General features: G+C 32.0%; 4 protein-coding genes across 4 annotated transcripts; 2 read left to right on the top strand and 2 right to left on the bottom strand.

Moving 5' to 3' along the window:
* Positions 1–239: 239 nt before the first annotated feature.
* On the bottom strand, positions 240–2,403 carry LOC119606680 (60S ribosomal protein L4). The gene is made up of 4 exons (XM_037960239.1): positions 2,230–2,403; positions 1,817–1,997; positions 1,376–1,746; positions 240–1,076 (listed from the first exon to the last, which is right to left on the bottom strand). The coding sequence occupies exons 1-4, from the start codon at positions 2,230–2,232 to the stop codon at positions 420–422; spliced, it is 1,212 nt and encodes a 403-aa protein (XP_037816167.1). The 5' UTR covers positions 2,233–2,403; the 3' UTR covers positions 240–419.
* Positions 2,404–2,525: 122 nt separating this feature from the next.
* Positions 2,526–3,812, top strand: LOC119606681 (pre-mRNA-splicing factor SPF27). Its single transcript, XM_037960240.1, has 2 exons — positions 2,526–2,717; positions 2,988–3,812. The coding sequence occupies exons 1-2, from the start codon at positions 2,643–2,645 to the stop codon at positions 3,741–3,743; spliced, it is 831 nt and encodes a 276-aa protein (XP_037816168.1). The 5' UTR covers positions 2,526–2,642; the 3' UTR covers positions 3,744–3,812.
* A 1,510-nt stretch (positions 3,813–5,322) lies between these two features.
* Positions 5,323–12,542, top strand: LOC119606685 (homocysteine-responsive endoplasmic reticulum-resident ubiquitin-like domain member 2 protein). The gene is made up of 3 exons (XM_037960245.1): positions 5,323–6,217; positions 10,112–11,061; positions 11,567–12,542. The coding sequence occupies exons 1-3, from the start codon at positions 5,966–5,968 to the stop codon at positions 11,874–11,876; spliced, it is 1,512 nt and encodes a 503-aa protein (XP_037816173.1). The 5' UTR covers positions 5,323–5,965; the 3' UTR covers positions 11,877–12,542.
* A 2,996-nt stretch (positions 12,543–15,538) lies between these two features.
* Positions 15,539–20,633, bottom strand: LOC119606688 (colorectal mutant cancer protein-like). Its single transcript, XM_037960249.1, is given in 10 exon segments — positions 15,539–16,783; positions 16,857–17,492; positions 17,553–17,690; positions 17,758–18,068; positions 18,129–18,226; positions 18,229–18,505; positions 18,570–18,631; positions 18,634–18,753; positions 18,987–19,257; positions 19,864–20,633. Coding segments are annotated over 10 exon segments (2,526 nt in total). The 5' UTR covers positions 20,170–20,633; the 3' UTR covers positions 15,539–16,476.
* Between the last annotated feature and the right edge of the window lie 1,433 nt (positions 20,634–22,066).

Raw genomic sequence — 22,066 nt, 5'->3', positions numbered from 1 at the left:
TTTTATAACGGTAAGGAAATTCAAAAATATTTACGAGTGATAATATGGAACTATTAAATAAATAAAAAAAAAAAAACTATAACATTAGTGGAAACTTTGAATACAAGCCTTGAACTCAAATTGATTATTGGTTAAACAACTTTGTTGTTTATAACAGAAGCTAGAACTGTGTACGAAACCTAACCTCCTCGCTAACAACAAATACTCTTGGTCTTTTTGTTAACTTAAAAACAACAGTGTGAAAAACCTTTTCTTTTATTAAAAAATAAACTTAAACTTTAAGTTGGATTTTTAAAATGTTTTTTTGTTTTAATTATGAAAAAAAATTCATATACATGTTTCTTCTATGTAGCATTATAAGTATTATTAAAAATACACCCACTTTCCCTAGGACCAAAACGAAAACTTTTCAAAAGTTTTTACTTCTTCTTGGGAGCAGCAGCGGCCTTCTTCTTTCTGGCTTCGAAAGCAGTTTTCAACATCTTGGCGCGGTTGGCAGCGGCTTTGCTGGCAACAACGGCGAAGTGGTTCTTGGCCAATTCAACGTTGTTCTTCTTAGCCTTGGCCAAGGTCTTGGCGATGGTACGTTGCTCAGCGGCCAAAGCAGCGCGACGACGAAGAACTTCGGCGTAGGGGTTCAACTTGATGAGTTGACGTACGTTGGTCAAAGGATTGAGACGACGTACGCGACGGAATACCTTCTTGCGGGGATCACGGAGAACCTTGCGGATTTCTTCGGATTTAAGAAGACGAGTCAAGTCGGTATTGGCCATCTTGGGTTGAGGAAGGTTGTAGCCCTTCTTCAAGGTGGAGCCAGATTTCCAGGTGCCGAAAAGTTCGTTCAAACGAGCGAAAGCAGATTCGGTCCAGATGACAAAACGACCAACATGACCGCCAGGAGCCAACTTCAACAAGTTCATCTTGTCGACGGACATGGTTTCAATGCCGGGGATGTTACGGAAGGCACGACGAAGACCTTCATCCTTGTAGTAAACGATGAGGGGACCTTTGCGGGCAATGCGACGACGATCGCGCATGGTACCACGGCCAGCACGGAAACGTTGGGATTTGTACACCTAAAAAAGAGCCAAACAAAAATAGTTACATTTAGTTAGGAAAAATAGTTTCTTTGTTAGCAGCAGTAGTAATAGTTTGAATGTAATGTTGATTTAAGTTACCCCGTTAATAAGTATTAAACACTTGTCAACGGAACGCCTACCGAAACCAATGTTTACTCTAGCAGCCACTTACGAGTTTAAAGCAATTTTTAACAAAATTCTTAAATAACAACTGAATTCTGTCAATAACTGCAGCAACTGCCCATAAGGATCGAAATGATTTGTTTACAACTACAATACACAAACGTTTTGTTTACCTTTTGGATGTCAGCCCAGATCTTCATGCGTCTGAGGAAGACAACAGCTTGCTTGGTCTTTTGCAACTTTTGTACTTCATCAGAGACAACCAATGGGAATTCAGAGACGCCATCGATGATGTGACCCTTAGATTGGACAAGGGCTGGGACGCCAGAGGCAGCAATAGCGGAAACCAAGGCATAACGACGTTGGTTTACGTTGATCTTGCGGTGCCAGCGACGGTAGGTCTTAGTGGGGGCGAACATACGACCACCACGACACATGTTACCGAAAGCACCCTGGCCGGAACGGTGAGTACCACCACCACGGACACGGGGAATACGAGCAACAGCACGACCAGTACCCCAAGATTCAGCAGAGGTTTGGTGACCTAAACAACAACAACACACACGTTATATAGGGAACATTTTTCCTTTATTTTTAGAGTATTTTATACATACCGGCTTGTTCGCTGACAGCATAAGGTTGACGCTTGTTGCGACGCATCAATTGATGAACATCGTTGACCACATCGGGGCGGATGGGAGCCTTGAAGACAGCTGGCAAGCAGATGTTCTTTTCTTTGATTTGTTCATTTTTATCCGAATAAACGGAGACCAGAGGTCTGGCATTGGCTAAACTCTACACAAAACAACAAAAATAAAATTTATTAAACACTTTGCCGCTTCTTCACTTGAATATTTTCACGATTATCTTTAACTTCAACGTGGGTTAGAATTTCACAAATGCCCAAAAACGAAACACGTGTGACTAGTCATAATTTACATTTCACGATCTTTACGTTAATTTTCTGACAATTTTTAGATTCACAGTAACGTCGTTAATAATCGTTGTAATTTTAAACACTTCTTACCATTTTTATTGGCAAATAATCCCAAAAATTATTATATTATTTTATTCTGCTACGGCAGAAACGTCCTCCATTTACCAATAGTGGACCGAAAAGAAAAAGGAAGAAAACAAGAAGAGGAAAGAATGCTAAATAACGAAAAACTTAACGAAATTCAATATGGCTACCGATAAACAGAGTTGAAACTGAACGAATTTGAAGAGTTGTATTTGAGATTTTAGCGATTTTTAGGTATGTTTTGCAGTTTTACACCAGGTGGCTCTCGGTGCTACGAATGACTACTAAAAGGGAGTATGAGAAGTAAAATAGTGAACTGTCAAACGTTGTTAAAAAGAAAACAAACTGCAGCCGGAGTAAAGTAAAAATAAAAGATTTTTATTTAAATTCAACATTTTTGGTGAAAATTATTGTGTTAAATGGCTGGAGAAGTTACTGTAGATGCTTTGCCTTATATAGATCAGGGTTATGATGATCCTGGTGTTAGAGAATCGGTAAATAAATGATAAAGTTTGTTTGAAAAGTTAAATAGAAATGTGTGCCTCAATAGTTGACAGTGTGAAAAATATAATTTCTACAAAATAGTGAAAACTTGTAAATTGAACTCCTAGGGGAACTATTCAAATTTTAAGAAAATTGTTTATAAAATTTGAAATGTAGTTACTTTTTATTATAATAGCAAATCTTTCTATTTATAGAAATTTTTTAGTAGTATATTAGCTTCATTGAAATTATAATTTTTTATGGCAATTTTTTAATTTTAGGCTCTGGCTATGGTAGAAGAGGAATGTCGTCGCTACAGACCCACCAAAAACTATTTAGAACATTTACCTCCCCTCAGCTCGGCCGCTTTTGAGACAAAACTTATGGCTCAAGAATTTGAACGCATACAGAATCGTATACCCATGGAAACTCTAAGTATGAAACGTTATGAATTGCCACCACCAGCTGCAGGACGTTTATCTGAAGTTTCCGCCTGGGAAGAATCCATAGACAATTCGAAAGCTCAACTGGAACATCAATGGGTTAGAACAATGAATCTGGAACTAATGCTTGATTATGGTATTGAGGCTTGGAAGGCCTATTTAGAAGTATTCGTAGCCTTACAAGCTAAAGCCCAAAATCAATTGCAGGCTTTGAAAAAAGAAATACAAGACGTAAATTGGCAAAGAAAACAGGCTCAAACACAAGCCGGAGAAAAACTGCGAACCCTCGAAGCCAATTGGGTATTGTTAGTGTCGAAAAACTATGAAATCGAACAGCAATGCGTGGAACTGGAAAAACAAATATACACCTTGAGAGAACGCATAGCAGAGAATGAAAAGGCCAAACAATTGGAAGAACAAAGCGAACAGCAATTGAATGGTTTTTCCAATAATGGGGAAGATGGTAATAGTAATAGCAATAGCAGCGAAACTAATTCGGGAAATAATGATAATACTGCTGAAGAAGACAAGGAGAGACAGCCTCAAGAACAGGCCCAAGACGAGGATCAGGAAATGAGATCAGTGGAGACTTAATTTTTTAATATTTAAGAATTATTAGTTTAATTTAATGTTGCTAAAATATATAAATTTAAGAGATGATTTTAAATTTGTTGGTTTTAATTTATAAGAAAATTGTGAACTTAGTTGAACAGAGGGAAACTCAAAGTCAATATCACCCTTGAATGAATCTGTTATTGAATCTCCCGAAAGTGGCGAACAAAATGAAAAGTCTTAAATTAAAATTGTATTGGAATCCGTTGAAACTGAAAACAACAATGAATTTGTGGTCGAGGACTCTGCCTCCGCAAATACTCCCTCAGCTGTTAGTAAGGACAGTGCCAAAGGTTATTCTATAATTAATGAAGGCTCTCGGATGTCCTTCTCAATGGTAGATTTATACTGGGGTCAATTATTGCTAACGGCCTTGTATAGTTTGTCCAGATTCCGAAGGCGAAACCATAACCACAGAAGAAGTTGGTCGTTCAGGCGATCAAACTGTTTTGGTACACGTTCGTTTCTTTGCCGACAGTGGTCGTCGCAAAAATCTCATACCCTTTAATGGTATCGAAAGTTATCAGGAACGTATTGACAAAGTGCGTGAAAAGTATTGTCCAAAAAGTTCAAAATTTAAATTGTATGTACCGACAAAACGAAAAGAACCCGTTTGGTATGATCCGGTAAATGAGTCCTATCTGGTAAATGAGGTCTTATGCTGAAAGATTGGAGAAATTTTATGAAATTTTTAAAAAATCAAAGTGAGTATTTAAACAATATATCGTTATCTAAAACTTTCACTAAAAATAAAATTTTATTTTTCACAGAAAAAAAATCACCAAAAATTTTGAAATTAAAAAAAATGAAAATTCTATGCAGTATTTTCAGATTTTTTACATAAAAAATTCAAAATACTAACGAAGTTTTTCTGTTTTAACGGAAATTTTAAAATATAAAAATGTAAATAATAACAAACTTTGACAGCTACGTAAACCAGGAGAATTAAGAAAAAAATTATCATCTGATTGAATAACACCACCTTATGTGAATTCGCCTTGGACTAGAGACTCGGAGGCGCCAGTGGCCGTACTTAAAAAGTACGAAGAAACGACCAGAGGTCTAAGTCGAGTGGCTCGGAGCCGGCTTGGCGCCGACACTTTTTTATATATCCAGGCTGAGATCGGCTTATTTTGTTATCTACCGCAATTACAAAACCATTTCATATCGACAAAAACGAGTTTTTTATTTGATATTTAATTTTAATCACATATAGGAATATATCAATTATGCCGACTTTAAGAGAAGATTCAGTTTTCAAAAGAAAGGGAAATTAAACATTTATAATTAAGGGTTTGCTTATTTATTGTGCTGGCAGGATAGCTGCATCGAATCGTTGCAGGATCATGTATTCATGAGAGAAAAACTGACTTCAACTATCAAAGACTTTTAATAAATGACTGTGGAAAAAAATAGTTATATTTCCTATTAAGCAAAGTATTTCTACAAATTTCGATGTTTTTGAAATTTTTCTCGGTAAAGAATTTAATTATAGCAACATTGGCTTCAGCCGGCTGTTAGCCGTTGCGAATTATGTTTGCTCAGCCGACGCCGCCTAGAATTTTGCAACGACTTGGAACTCTGGAAACGACGTTAGAGGAAGTAGTGTCGGAATTTTTATTTTTTGTGTCGTTAACGTTGGAAAATTTTTTAATTTTTTTCTTAACAATAAAAAACAACAAAATTTGCTAGTGGTTTTAATAAAAAAATAAAAGAGATTATATCGAAAATATAAATAATTTACACATTGAAAATTTATTGGTGAAATGCAATAAATAGTACAGAAAACAGCAGAAAAAAATTAACACATACATAGAAAGTATAGAAGAAAAGGAACAATAGATAACACGTCAGTTAACAAGTGCACAGTTAGAGTAAGAGAGACAGAGAGCAGGAGGCGAAGTACGAAATAAAAGGAAAACGTAATCAAAACAAGAAAAAATTTATAAATAAAAGAAAATAAATAGAAATTGCTAATAACAGTATACTTTTACATCATAAACTTGGCGTTTAATTAGTGGAACAGAAAAATTTATATAAAAAAAAACAACAGACACAAAAAGGTCGACTGGGCAATAACAAAAGAATTATAGAATTTTTTTGCAATTAAATAATAAAATATATTATATATTGTAAAATATAAAAACATTTAAAACGGAATATTTATATTGTAAATACTTGAGTGTACGTGGGAAAAGTAAAAAATGGTTAGTATGGATGAAACTAATACAGCAAATTCATCCTCGGCAGCTGCGGTAGCTGATGGAGCTAGTGCTGCTGCTCACACGAAGACCGTTGGTGCAGCGGCACCACCTACTATTAAATCAGCCTCTCATGTAAAACTTTTGATTAAATCATCTAATCAACAATATGAAGATCATGTGATTGAAAGTGATTTGTTGTGGACTGTCAAAAGGCTGAAGGCACATTTGTCGGTGGTTTATCCTAGCAAACCGGTGAGTAGTAGTTAAGGGGAAACATTTTTCTGGGGGGTTTATAGTTAAATTTAATCACATTAAGTTTTTTTTTTTAATTTTTTTTATTACTGACTTTTTATCAATTTTTGTTGTAGGAACTTCGAGAAATTAAGAAAATTATTTGCTTATCAGAACTTTGAAATACTGCGCATTAGTTTGATTTGCTAAAATTTATAAGTTTTTATAAATTTCAAAATTAGTTTGTGTTTTATAATTAGCATTATAGGTTATATACACAGTTAAAGCTTTTCAGAAAAACATACATGTGTATTTACATATAAAAGGGAATAAGTAGTGTTAGTAATACTTTCAAACCGGCTATTGATTACTTTCTATCTCCTCTAACTTTCTTATTAGTGTTGCTTCAGTATTGCCTATGATTCTCTAAATCCATCCCCTTACTCAAAATTTCAATACATTTTTTAAACTAAAACCTTTAAATTTTAATGTTATCTAAAAGAAATTATTTGCTTTTTTAAATTTAATGTCTTTCATTGAAGGTTTTAGTACAATTTGCCACTTTAAATAAAAATTTGAAAATCTGATCAGTATTGTTGCAACCTTTTTGATTATTTTACAGTATATTTGAAAATCTGACCTATAGTGTAACAACCTTTTTGCCTATTACAGATTTAATCAATTCCTTTTCTAAAATTTCAATATATTTTCCAATATTGCTTAATAATGCTTTCTGTTTTTACTAAAATCTTTATATCTGATGAGTTTATGGACTAAATTATTGAAAATTTCTATATATTTTACTCTCTTCCAGACTAAAATCTGATCAGTATTCAAACATATATTTCTATATTTCATGGAACTTTTCTATAGGTACTCAGAGTTCCAATTGTTTTCCTTATAAATTCCCTTTAATTTCTAACTAAAATTTGTCAACTGGAATATTATTGTTAACGATATCAGTTGCATTTCAATTGACATTCCTTCTTAAATAAAATACAAAATTTTAATTACTTTAAAAATCTTGTCTGATTTATCAATATTTAATTTAACCACAGAAGTCAGCACACACATTGCAATCTGTTGTTTATTATTTGCATTATTATTCTTATAAAAATACATAAATAAATTTATAAATAAACGAAATATTTCTGAATGCAAACACAAATACAATAATACTGTTTTTTGTTTTTTTTTTTTTTTTGAACAGCTGCAGTTTATAAAATTAAAAATAATAAATACCGTTATAAGTTGTACACGTCATTCGTTAGTTTCAAATGACGTGTTCTTTAAAATAAATGCATTTTATTGCAATAATTTGGTTTCTTTTTGGGGGCAATTAGTTTTTTACTTTTATGCAAATATTATAAGTTCAAATTGTGAACAGAGCGGTCAAATTTCATGCCGGGGGCAGAGACTACTATTGAATATGTAGTCGGGTATCTAAATGGACTATTAGCTAAAAATGTATTTAATTGCAAAAATAATAATAATAGGAAACAAAATGAGTCGACTTTTTTCAAGCCGGTTTAAGTAGAAAGATTTTGATGACAAAGATGACTTTTAGAATTAATCATCGCTTAGGATTAGACGGCTTTCAAACGTTCAATGAAGTACTTTGAAAGCTATATATACAATTTTCAGTAATATCAGTAGAAAATAAAAACTATTAATACTTATTACTTATAGTACATTAATATTATATACAAAAATTTGCCAATTTTCATAAAAATAATAAAAAAAATGCATTTACTTTCTTTTCGTATAAAAATTTTAATACAAAACTTTGATTATTTTATAACATCCGATCATATGTATAAATAAATACCAAATAGTTTTCAGAAAAAAATATAACACACCTAAGTGGAATGATAATATTAATTAAAAATCAAGGTTAAATGAGATAAACAAATTATCAAATTACTCACAAATTATAGCTAGAAGTAGCAACTGGAAGTCTAGTCCAAAAAAACAAAATAATAATAAAAATTTACATAATACGGAACTTTAAACTACAAATCTGTGCAGGTTATTGAACCATGCAACCAAGTTTAATTTCAAAATTAAAAAAAAAATACTATAATCATACTTTAATACATTTGAAACGTCAAGCCAAATATTGAACTTAACAACTGCGTTTATTTCGTTAATATTTCTTATGAAATAAACTATTGAAATCTGCAGACTTTAGTTTAATATATAGTCTCGACTATATTATAGTCTATAGGCTGGACTATAGTCTAGTTTAAGTCTTGACTGATGTCTAGTCTAGAACATGGACAATACATGACCTGAAATCTATAGTCTATTATATAGTCTGGACTATAGTTTAGTCTATAGTCTGGACTATAGTATAGTCTATATTCTGGACTATAGTCCAGTCTATACTCTGGACTATAGTCTAGTCTATTCTATAGTCTAGTTTAAAATATATTCTATTGCCTAGTCTATAGTCAGTGCTGTAGTCTATTCTATAACCTGGACTATAGTCTAGTCTAAAGTCTGGACTGGTTTATAGTCTGTATAAAAATCTGCAATTACGTTCATTTTATTTTCCTCTTCCCTATCTATACAAATTACAATTTCCCCAATTTCTCTTTCGTCACTATAATCATACTTTAATACATTTGAAACGTCAAGCCAAATATTGAACTTAACAACTGCGTTTATTTCGTTAATATTTCTTATGAAATAAACTATTGAAATCTGCAGACTTTTTTTTTATATATTTTTAGTACGTGCACTATGTTTTTTTTATAAAATACTCATATATTAAAATAAATTAATGAAATTTTAATAAACTAGTTTTATTTGACCGGCAAAAATACACACTTTTATAATATATTTTCAATACTACGAGGGTTTGCAGAGAAGTTCAGGGCAAATTAATTAGTTAATTCTAAACCAAATTTAACGGAGAATTTCATAGTATTTTCAGAAAGTTTTAATCTTTTCTGATGAAGCAAATCTTTGACTCTTTGACTATTGGAAGAAAATTGAAAATTTAAAAATTCGAATTTTGCAAAAATTATATTTGCTAGTTTCAAATAGCATAGTATCCGAAAGATCTATTTTTTGGATCCCCATGATATCTGGTGTCTTTTAAAAACAAAGCTCATCAACATACAGACAGACATTGCTAAATTGACTACCCTAATCAATAGGATTCAGAATGTATGTAGAAACTACAAACGGTACAACAAATTCATAAACATATACCACTCTTATGAAGATGTAGTGTATAAAAAGTTTATAGAACAAGTTTTTCATAAAATCAAATTTCAAATATCGATAAATTAACTTCACAGAATATGAGAAACCAGTATTTAAAAGAAATATAGTTTTCTAGCAGTTCTTATTGGAAATTCTATTACAATTTTTAAGAGCATGTGTAGCCTTTAGTTGATTTGTTTATTTACCATTAGTTTCTTGTATTTGTTTTTTTACTATTTGTTTCATTTTCTTTCATTCTTTACACTTTGTATAAACAAGTGTTTTTTTTATTTTAAACAAATATTGGAAGAAGCTTTTTGAAAAAAAAACTTATCAGTTTATAATTTTTATAATAAAACACACACATACATATATCAGCAGACATACGATAGCGACAAGTGGCTGCTTGTTATTTGCTGGAAATTTTAAAAATTAAACTCTTCCTACTCCTCTAAAGCCCTTAACATCAATATTAGCTATAGTCCGCAGAATAATACATAATAAACAAATACTAACAGAAAGTTATCAAGTTTTTATTAACTAAGAGAGCAGTTATTTGTAAAAAAGGTTTCTTATGTTCAACAATTAAAAGATAACAACAATATTGTTTTTTTTTTAAACTAAAACAAATGTTTATAATGATAAGAATTTAGCTATTTTTTATTTTATTTATTAATAAATTCTTTATTTTTTCACTTATAGCCTGCCGCTGATCAAAAATTAATTTACTCTGGCCAACTTTTAAATGACAATCTACTCTTAAAAGATGTTATACGCAGCTATAAAGACGTCTATACACAAAATCATATAATTCACTTGGTTTATACACCCAAAAATTTACCCCCTACACCGGCTTCCACAGCTAACAAAACAAAAACATCATCAACATTAAACTCAACTATGGCAAATAGTGCAGGAGTAGCAACAAACAATAATATGTCCACAACAGATGGTTTACGCCAAAGACACACTGCTGGCAATAGTAGCAACACACAACAGCAGCAGTCCAATTCAGCCCATATACAGCAACAACAATTGCCCCTATTTCATCAACAAATGCATCCTTATTTTATGTCACCACAGCTAATGTCTGCAGCTGGTATGTCGTGTCCACAGTTTCCTCCACATTTAGCCGCTGGCTTTGCGGGGCCCTATAATGTACAGGCCATGTTAACACAACAGACTGCCATGTACAACTGGATGCAACAAGTCTATTCACAATATATGGAACAGTGTTTAAGATTATCAAATACGGTTGCTGGTAGTAGTGGCTCGACCAATACTAGCTATCCCTCTGCATTTCCTACAATTCCACCAAATTTTCAAAATCTATTTCAACAACAATTTCCCTCAACTGTGATGTCTCCTGTAGTTTCAGAAACTACTGCCTCGGCACCAGCTGCCGCAGCAGCAGCAGGAAATGTAGCTGCCGATGCTGCACCTGCCGATAGGCAAGATCAGCAACAACAAGCGCTGGCGCAAGTTGCTGCTGCACGTTTTCCTAACTTGCCACAAGAAGAACAGGATAATCGTGATTGGCTGGATAACTTTTTCTCAATAACACGTTTGGCTTTGTTCTTGACACTATTGTATTTCAATTCATCGCCTCTCAGATGTTTGGTGGTTGTTATCATAGCTGGTGGAATCTATTTGTAAGTAGATAATGAATTAAATTGGAACAAATACTGATTGATGTCGTTTGGACTGTAATCTAGTCTATAATCTGAACTATAGTTTAATATATAGTATCGACTATATTATAGTCTATAGGCTGGACTATAGTCTAGTTTAAGTCTTGACTGATGTCTAGTCTAGATTCTGGACAATACTTGACCTGAAATCTATAGTCTAGTATATAGTCTAGAATAGTTTAGTCTTTAGTCTCGTCTACAGTCTGGTCTATAGTATAGTCTATATTCTGGATTATAGTTCAGTCTATACTTTTGACTATAGTCTAGTCTGTTATATAGTCTAGTCTAAAGTATATGTATTCTATAGTCTAGTCTAAAGTATATTCTATTGTCTAGTCTATAGTCAGGGCTGTAGTCTATTCTATAGCCTGGACTATAGTCTAGTCTATAGTCAGTCTAAAGTCTGGACTGGTTTATATTTTGTATAAAAATCTACAATTACGTTCCAATTTTTCTTTCGTCACAGATACCACATCGGAGTATTTCGTTTACGTAATGAACGCAACAATAACAATTTGAATCGCAACAATAATGCAGCCCAAAATGCTGCTGTCGATCAGATACGACAGGGTGTTGATCAACAACAGAATGCAGCAGCTGCTCCCGAGGCACAAGAAAATAACGAAAATAACGCCGAAGGTGAACAGCAACAGCAGCAGGCGGACACTACAACCGATACGCCAGAGAACGCCAATAATGAATCGATGATGTCCACAATACGTACATTTGTTGTGACATTTTTCACTTCACTTTTGCCCGAAACGCCGGCGCTTTAATTTTATTAAACCCCCAAAAGCAAGGAAGTAAAAGGAAGAAGAAAAAGAAATTAATTCCACACAAAACGCCCTAGTTCCCTCTAACAAAAATGAAATCAATTATCTATACCTTAATAATAATATGTATTCCTTCTTAAATATTTATGTTAATTATTCTTATACTATAAACAAACACGATATATACAAATACGATGATAATTGGACTATATATTAGTATATTTTATTTGGTTTTTTCGATGGAAACTTTTGTGTTTCTAAAGATAAGCCAGCAACTGCAAACATTATTATAAAGCAGTTTTAAATATTAAATTATTAATTTCACCTTAGGCGACTTGATTTTTTTAATAGGTTTATATTCTTAAGAATGGAAAAACACCTTTATTAGTTATCTGTACTAAATTTGGATTTATAGGTTTAGTCTAAATTGTTTTTTGGTTTAAATAAAAATTATTAAATTAATAATACTGTGTATATTAAAAACGAGAGAGACAAACATTAGGCTTTGCTAAAAAAAAAAAATTCTAAAACAAAATGTATGTTATTTAATACAACTTAATAAACAATTTTTTTCGTTTAATTTATAATTCGTATGTATATGTTAATTATTGTTTTCTGCTTAGTTTTTAGTTTAATTATGAAAAATAAAAAAATACTGAAAGAAAAATATATCTATAATGAAATTATTTTTTAAAAAATAAATGAAATGGTGTGTAGTAATAAAGGGGAATTTGGAAATCTGAACTGAACATTTTGAATTCATTAAATATGGGTTTGTAATTAGAAAGATTTTCCATATGAAACCTACAAAATATTATGAAATTAATATTAACATTCATACATAACTACTTTTGATATTGATTGAAATTTTCATTCATTTTAAGGCCCAAATAGACTACACAAGCGGCTTGACAAACATACCAATATTTTACGTTTGTGCAAGCCTGTTGTGTAGTGTATGAGGGTGTTTCCTGTTTGTACAAATGCTTGCTGTTTGTTTGTACAAAAATTAAAAAATTTTGATTTTTACACAAACATATTGAATTTTTGTCAAACCATTTGTATGGTTTATATTCAATAATAACAAATTTTAAAAAAAATTTACATTTCTAAGAAAAATTGACATCTGTATCTGTGAAAGTCCACAAAAACGTGAAAAAAATCGGTGTTTGTACGAACAATGTTTGTGTAATGTGTGTGCGAATGAAAAAGTATGTTTGATAAGCCGCTTGTGTAATAATATTTCGAGATATATCCAGAAAGTGTCTGATGTTTAATTGTACAAAACTCTATTTTAAATCTAGAGTTCCCCTTTTGTAATTTTTTTAAAAAATCGGGTTTAACAATCGATAACAAAAAAGAATTCAGCATTTGAGTCACAAGAAAAAAGCTACTGCACTCTATTTATAAATGACAGTGCAAATGCAAAAACTACCGGGATAATTAATAGACCAATGATCGTATAATAATTTTAATATACAATCATGGAATAAAAACAATGAATTTAGATTAGAAATTTGTAGGCAAAATATAAAAAACTGGTGGATATTTCCGAAGTAAAGGATGCACATTAATAGTTAACGGGGACATAAAATATTAATGTTTTTTTTTAGTTTAATTAATAACAATTTGGTATGTATATAGGTACCTACTGTTTTAATAAGACATTTATCTAGTACCATTTTTGGAGGAATATTCACTAAATTGTATACACTCAAATACATAAACCATTATTATTTTAACACTTTTCACTTAATTTTCATTAATATATTCCTTTTTATTTTATTTAATATTAATTAAATACTTAAATAGCTTATTTTTTATTTTCTGAGATTTCCGCATTGTTTACACTTTTTTCCAATTTTCTTATTTTTTTAACTGTATTATACTTTATACAAAAACATATGAATTACATAAACTTTGTATTATTAATAATATTTCCTAAATTTTATTGCATTAATTATTACTATTTAGTAAAATAACTTATTATGCTGACAAAAAATATACGCGCAAAATATAACGGCGTACTAATTTGACAGTTTAATAAGAAAACAGTGTTGTTTTTTATCAAGGATGTAAATATAAAGGAAAATGTTAAGAACAGAGTTGTTCACAATTAGTAAAGTAAATAATACAGGGTTAGCAAAAATAAAACAAAATTTTTTGCTATAAATCTTTGATAAATGTTAGACATGAGATGGACAAGATTTTGAATCATTCAGTATATGTACTAGTATTTAACTTTGTTAATTTAATAAAAGTATGTAGTAGGAAAAAATAAAAAAATACAACAACAGTGTTGTTAAGTGTTAAAATTTCCAGTTTCCTTTTTACAATGTTATTGACAACTCTGCTTTATATTATATTTACTTATTATAAGCAACTCTGTTTCTCATTGAATTGTCAAATTAGTACGCGGTTTTATTTGCGCCGAAATTGATTGGTTTTCATTAGTTATTTTTTATTTTTGAAAATATTAAGCATAAAAGTGATTAGATTAGTGAGAAATTTAGATAATATTATTAATTAAAGTGTAGAGTTTAAGCAAATCATACTTGCTTTGAAAAATAAGAGTTTTATAATATAATAATGTAAAAAGAAAATTGTGAAAATTCTAATTGGTGTAAAAGTAAAAAAAAATTAAGAAAATTTTGTTAGAAATTAAAAAAAGTTGTAATAGAGCAATTTTTTATGAAATATAAAGTAAAATAAATAAAAAGCAATATGTAAAGTTTAAGCAATTCGTATTTTCCTTTTAAAATAAGTGTGTAATAATATGAAAATCTAAAAGGAAATTGAGAAAATTCTAATTGGTGTAAAAGTAAAAAATTAAAAAAAAAGTTTCAATAGAGAGATGGTTTTGCTGAAATATAAATAAAAAATATGTAATTAAAGCCTTATTTATAATGGAAAAGAGTTACTATCTTTTATGGAAATATTTTAAGAAAAGATATTTATAGCGATCCTGGTATGATGTTTTATTGAACAAAGTGAGTATCAACATTTAATATATGTAAATAATTTACAAAGAACAAAAGGTATTCCCATATGTTGCTAAATAGCCAATTAGTCTGCTAGAACTATTATTTGCTTGCACTTTTAAGATTTTGTTGTTGGAGCAGTACAGCAGTGGCCAATAATTCTTTCTTAGAGAAAAGACTTTCGTTACATATTTTTCTCTCTATGGAACAAAGATCCATTTGTGAAATGGTCTATGCTATCAGTGTCTATTGTTGTTAACCTTCAGTTAAAGGGATTAAAGGGAATTGAATATCCGTTCTTTCCGGAGAGGAGATACAATTTTCTGTTACAAAAATCATTGAATTTTTGAGATCGATTCAAAGCTATCATATCTTATCCTATCCATATTTATTGTTCAATCACAAAAGGGCTATAGTTTTAGACTTTTCGAAATCGATAGTGTGTTGTTTAAAACCCGGATAACTTAAATGTTTGTTTTCTTCGAATGTACAAAGAATTGGGATAATAAGGCTAAACTCTGGAGGAATCAATAGGATAGTATTTATTAAATTCTATGGTATTACTTAGAGAAGAAAGTTTTTAATGTTTTATTAAAAAATGCATCACATCTGCAAATTTTAACAACTACCATTTATTTTTTTAATAATAAAAAAGGCTCATTAGTTTATAGTTTATATTTATAATTTATATATGTATAATATTATTTTTTTATTTGTTTATTGTTTTTCTTTACAAAAAAAGCAAATACAAGCTGCACTTTTTTCCCATCATTTAATTAATAATAATTTTGTTTAATTACTCTGTTTTAATTTTTTTTCTGTTTCTTTTAACAACTCTGCTAAATGGGCTAACATTGCTATTGATATTTTAATAATATATTAATTAATAATAATTATATAAATATATAATTCTTTTATTTAATGTTCTTTAATAAGTGTATGAATAGTAAACTTGAATAATAATAAATTGTTTTTGTTTGTTTGTTAATAATAATAATTAAATATGAAAAAGAGGATAAACGAAAATAATTCGTTTAATTAATATTTGTTGTTTTTTTTATTTTTACAAAAAAAGAAAGCTTTTAATGCTTAACAAATGGCACATCTGTGTTAATAAGTATTTAAAATATGTTTAATTTTACTTTTAATATAAAAAAGCCAAAACAATAGTATAAAAGTATTATATTAGTTTAAAAAATTGGCAGGAAATTAAAAAAAAAAATCTTTTTTTAGACTAATTAGAAAACTAAACTAAAAGTTTGTTAAATACACCAGCTATTAACAAGTATATAAATTACATTTGTTAATAATTATTGTGTATAATTAATAGGCATAGAGAGTAATAGTAGAGGGATAGAAGTGAAAAGTATAAAGATATGCAAGAGAGTATTACAGTTTATACACATCAGATCTTGTTAGGTTTACTTCATAATTTAATATAATTGATGATAAACTTTTTAAATTTCCCAATAGGATTGTAAGCTTTACAATTAGAAAAGTATTAACAGTTTCCTGATAAATGTTTTTTCTGAATGTTGTTCTTAATTTCTTGTTGAAATGTTAATAAAAACGATAACGAAAACATGAAAACTTTTTATGAACGTAAGGAAATTAATTTCTTACTACAAAGTTGTTTCGGGTACATTATCATGATGTGATTGCTGTTGTTGTTGCTGCTGCTGGTGGTGATGATGTTGATGCCTATTATAATGTGCTGTAGGTGGTGCTGGAGTTTGTTGTTGTATAGAGGCAGCAGAAGATGTATACTGTTTATATTTGTATTTATTAATATTGGCCACCTCCTGTTCCAATTGTTGATGCTGCTGTTGGCGTCCTATTTCCAAAGTAACATCCATGATTTTTTGTTCTAATTTACGTATACGAGTTTGATATTTGCGTTTATTTTGCTCAATGATTTGGGTAAGGCTTCTAAGAAAAAAAAAAAAAAAAGTAAGAAACATTAATATTTGTTTATTGTTATTGTAAAAAGTTCCAAGCTTACAGATTCGTTTTCTGTAATTCCCTAACATTATTGTGTAAATGTTCATATTTTTCATCTGAGATTTTTTGTGACTCTGTTACCGATGCTATAAGCGTTTGTATGCGTCCTTTTAGTTCGGACTCTCTGGATAAAGCCTCCACCAATTGTTGTTCGGTCAGGGCTACATGTTCAGCCTCCGAATATGTTGAATTACGTTGGTCCATTATATGTAACGGTCGTTGCTGTTGATGATGAAATAATTCCGTAGTTTCATTATTTAACTGTAATTGATGCTGTAGTTGCTTGAGTGCTTCGTGTAAGACGCCTATACGATCATTGGCGTATTGTTTTTCACGTTCCGCCTGTTCTGCTTTTACCTTGAGTGCAATGTTTTCTTCACGTAAATTTAATAGTTCTTGCATTAGCACTGCCATTTCTAAATCGAGAGCAGTGGCTTTTTCCTTACCGCTCAATTCCTTTTTGCTTTCGAGTGATAAACGTGATTTTTCATAGGAATCACTGAAGGGCGATTCGAGATTAACAATAGTGTTTTGTACAGTGGAACGTCTGCCCTTAAGTTTGGACACATGATAGCGTAGACGATTATCGTCTTCTGATGTCCATGGTGTGGGTGTGACCTTATCGGGGATGCTAAAACTGATAACGGGAAAGAGTTTTATTTAATGTTAAATCAAATAGTTTCCCATAAAAATTTACCTATTTTGCCAAGGACCTAAACTATTTTCACATGTATTCTTTTCGCTTTCCAAACGATCTAACAAATGGCGGGCCACCGATTCAACCGCTTTGCGACTTTCTTCAGCTGCCGAGGACTTTTCTTTAATTAAACCCAATCTTAAAATAACAGAAAACAAATGTATGTTAAATTAATGTAATTTTATAACAAAAATTAAAAACTTACTTGCTTTCCAATAAAGCCAACATAACATCATATGCCTCAATGGCACGATCACTGCAATTTAAGGCTGCCTGCAAAGCTATAGCATTTGATTCATATTTTCCACACAATAAATACAAATGTTCACAGTGTTCCTTGGCCTCATCTAAGGTCAAAGACAAAACCGTACTTTGCACCTTTAAATGCTCAACTTTACGCTGTAAACGTTGCAGTTCATTATCCAGCTGAGAGGGTTCAATAAAAGATTCCATGAGAGAGCTATTATTTTGCTTGAGATCAGATACCAAATGTTCTACTATGTTGGCATTTTTAATCTAGTATTCAATTGAATCAAGATTAGTATTAATTTAATTATTTTGCTTCTGTAGATTTACCTCATTATTTCTTAAATCCATGGCTGTTATATTATCACCCTCTATTTTACTGGCACATTTTAGTCTTACCCTCTCGGCCATTTTGGGTATGGCTGGTATTTATGAGGACTGGTCACGTAGGTATCTTCGGCGGTTAATGTCGAGGTGTTATTTAAATCATTTAAAACCTCATCATCAACATCTTTGTGCGTTAATTGTAACGAAGGTTCCAAAGAGTCTAAGCTTTGTGTGGCCTCTACATCAGCACCATAATGTTCAATACTGCCTGGTTCTTCTACTGCGGTACTAATGCCACCATTGTGACCATTAGCATTGGCTATCTCCGATTGCAGTAATGCCATTTGAGCCTTTAGGTGTAGGATTTCTTCTTGTAGAGCCTGTAAGTTTTAAGAAAGTAAATAAGTTTTAACATTTAAAGAATTTTCGACATATTAAACATACTTCCACTTGTGCTTTATAATTGGTATCGCATATCTTAAGCTCCTCGGTAACTTCACTGCACAATTGTGGTCCACTTCATTGTGCGAGTAGTCAGCTTCTTCTAAAGGATCTGTTTGACACTCTGCATCAGGATTTGTTAGGTTTAGTTCAGAATTGTAAACAGAACCTTCTTGGTAACTTATTTCTGCAAAGTTTAAGAAAAATATAAATAGATTTTTATATTTTTTTTCCAAATTACAAAACAAAAAGTTAAATTTTACTTTCGTTTGAACAACTAGTTTATTATTTCGTTACGTTATGTGGCTATTATTGCAATTAAAAGTAGTTCCAGGACATCTTTTTAAGATAAGCAAACTACTGCACGCCAATAACCATTTTAAATAACTTGATTCATTAAATAGTTTTTTTTTAACTTACCACTTCCTTCGGGCTCTTGTTCTTCCAAAATAGTAGTCTCCTGTTTGTTGCGTAGTTTTTTACTTAATTCAGCTATAACACAGTGCATTTCCGTAATACGACACTCATGGGCGGCACTAACGATTTCCAAACGTCTCAAACAAATTTCCTTTTCCGCATTGCATTCCTCCAATTGCTGCTGCACAGTAGTACGTTGTTCTTCAGCCTGCTGTAAACGTTGAGACAATTCTCGCACCTTAGTTTCCAACTGTTGCAAGGAAAGATTATCAACCTTGAAAGTAAAAAAAAAAGAAAATTAAATTAATTTGAATTATTAAACTCATCCAACACAACTACATTGATAGCTCTTAAGGGCATAGGTTGTGCCACTAAGGTATACTCCCAACTACGACGTATCTCTTGACGTTTCAGCATAGATTCCTGTCTCTGTTGTTCTGAACAGCACATACAACTAAGACTACGTCTTAACAGCTGTTCTGAGATCATTTTTTCCATAGAAATCCAGACATTTCCATTTGTTTTAATATTATTAATAAAAATATATATTTTTAAAAAAGAAAAATTGATTACGTCGTTGTTGTTTGGTATTTTTCCTATAAATTGTTTCTATTATAGTTTTGATTTTGAGTTCAGTAAGAAACATAATAAAATTTCGCCATAAACTTAAACGTCACAATTCCTCTGACCCTTGTGACCAACGAATGCCACCTACAAAATGTCATTTAAATGCGTTTGTACGCAGCTGCGCACAATGTCAGCAGCACCTAACCCTAGAACCCCCTAAATATCATCACCAACAACAAATTGACCTCCAATTATTAATATTTAACTCTTCCTACAATGTCTTGTACCCATGTGCCTCTAGAACTCTACTTACTTTATTGACAATATCCAGTGTAGAACAGGAACTTATATTGTTGTCACTTTCGGTGGTATCACGTTGTGTATGATCCGGTGATTCCAAATCTCCGGGCAAGTGTGTAATACCACCTCTGGGACTAATACTGCCAAACAAATACTCCTCATCGCAGGGACGCATATCATCCATTAGATCAGTTCCCTTGCCTGCTAAACGCAGACCAGCACAACGCCCCCGTTGCTGGTTCATTATGGCACCCTTGGCTACTATGTCACTGCTGCGGTGTATCTTACTTACTTTGGCCAAGTGCACATCGTTAGACATTATATTGCAATTATTGAGTTTTTCCTTTTTTGTTTCTTCTTCGTCTTTTTGTTTACTGGCGGCTTTTAATTGTTTACCTTTGTTGTTGTGTCGTCTTATCAATTGATTTCTTTTTATTTTTCAATTTGTTTTTCTGTTTTCCTGCAATTTGTTGCTATTTTTCTGTCTGCCACCAATTTATTTCTTTTCTGCTCCGTCTGTCCAACTATCTTGTCTGTCTGCAAGCCATCCATCAACACTCTTTAGTTGTGGCAGTGTATTTTGAAGCCATTACGCCCAGTTTTTATTTCCTTACATTTCCCTTTTTATAATCACTGCATTTTGATTTAGTATTTTATTTTTCGTTTTTTATTTAACAAATATTTACTTTTTAAGGCGTTTTAAATAAATTTTCAATTAAAATGTATATATTTTTCACACATTACACCTTGTTTCACAATTGAGAAAAAAGAAGTACAAAAAAATGACATTTCGTATTTGTTGAGTGTAGCCAGGGGTGTTAGATGTGACGATTTTTTGTAAATTAAGCTAGATTACGAATGACGATTTTTTATATAAAAATCCCTCCTCTATTTCGACGATTTTTAACCATCAAATACTTTTGGTTAAATTAAAGTTGCAAACTCTAAATTTGTTCAATATTTCACGAAAAACAATAGTTTTATTAATTAAATTTAATTCTATACACATTCACAGAAAATACAGTGAATGTGTTTTGACACACCTACCAAAAAACCATTTAGACTTCCCTCCTACCAAAGAAAAACCCAATATGAAAACACTAGCTCACATCGTGCACACCGCAAGTTGCATTAATCCCTAACTTCAAATTAAGGTATGTTTGCATACTTTTAAAGTAATTAGTTGTGACATTTTCGATTATTTTATTTCATAAGCTTGACGATTTGTCATAAAGAAAACCTAACACCCTGAGGTAGGGTTTGCGAGAAAGGGGAAAATATTTGGGTCGGGAGTTGCCACTATGAAAGGAGGGGGGGCAACGCGCAGAGAGAAGGACAGAGGAAGGCCGCACAGAGCGCGGACGAACGGGAAGACGGAGAGAAGCGAAAGGCGGAGGGGGAAGGGAGAGCGAAAAACAAGACGGGGGAAGGAGCGAGGAACGAACGAACGAACGAACGAACGAACGAACGAAACGAACGAACGAACGAACGAACGAACGAACGAACGAACGAACGAACGAACGAACGAACGAAACGAACGAAAACGAACGAACGAACGAAACGAACGAACGAACGAACGAAACGAACGAACGAACGAACGAACGAACGAACGAACGAACGAACGAACGAACGAACGAACGAACGAACGAAGAACGAACGAACGAACGAACGAACGAACGAACGAACGAACGAACGAACGAAACGAACGAACGAACGAACGAACGAACGAACGAACGAACAAACGAACGAACGAACGAACGAACGAACGAACGAACGAACGAACGAACGAACGAACGAACGAACGAACGAACGAACGAACGAACGAACGAACGAACGAACGAACGAACGAACGAACGAAGAACGAACGAACGACAACGAACGAACGAACGAACGAACGAACGAAAACGAACGAACGAACGAACGAACGAACGAACGAACGAACGAACGAACGAACGAACGAACGAACGAACGAACGAACGAACGAACGAAACGAACGAACGAACGAACAACGAACGAACGAACGAACGAACGAACGAACGAACGAACGAACGAACGAACGAACGAACGAACGAACGAACGAACGAACGAACGAACGAACGAACGAAACGAACGAACGAACGAACGAAGAACGAACGAACGAACGAAAAACTAACGAAAACAAAAACTAACTAACTAACTAACTAACGAACTAACTAAAACTAACTAACTACGAACTA

This window comes from Lucilia sericata, unplaced genomic scaffold (genome assembly GCF_015586225.1).
Source record: "Lucilia sericata isolate MDLA Ls3-8-SP2 unplaced genomic scaffold, ASM1558622v1 Contig000612F_arrow, whole genome shotgun sequence".
Classification (NCBI taxonomy): domain Eukaryota; kingdom Metazoa; phylum Arthropoda; class Insecta; order Diptera; family Calliphoridae; genus Lucilia; species Lucilia sericata.
This window is presented reverse-complemented; position numbering and strand designations above follow the sequence as displayed.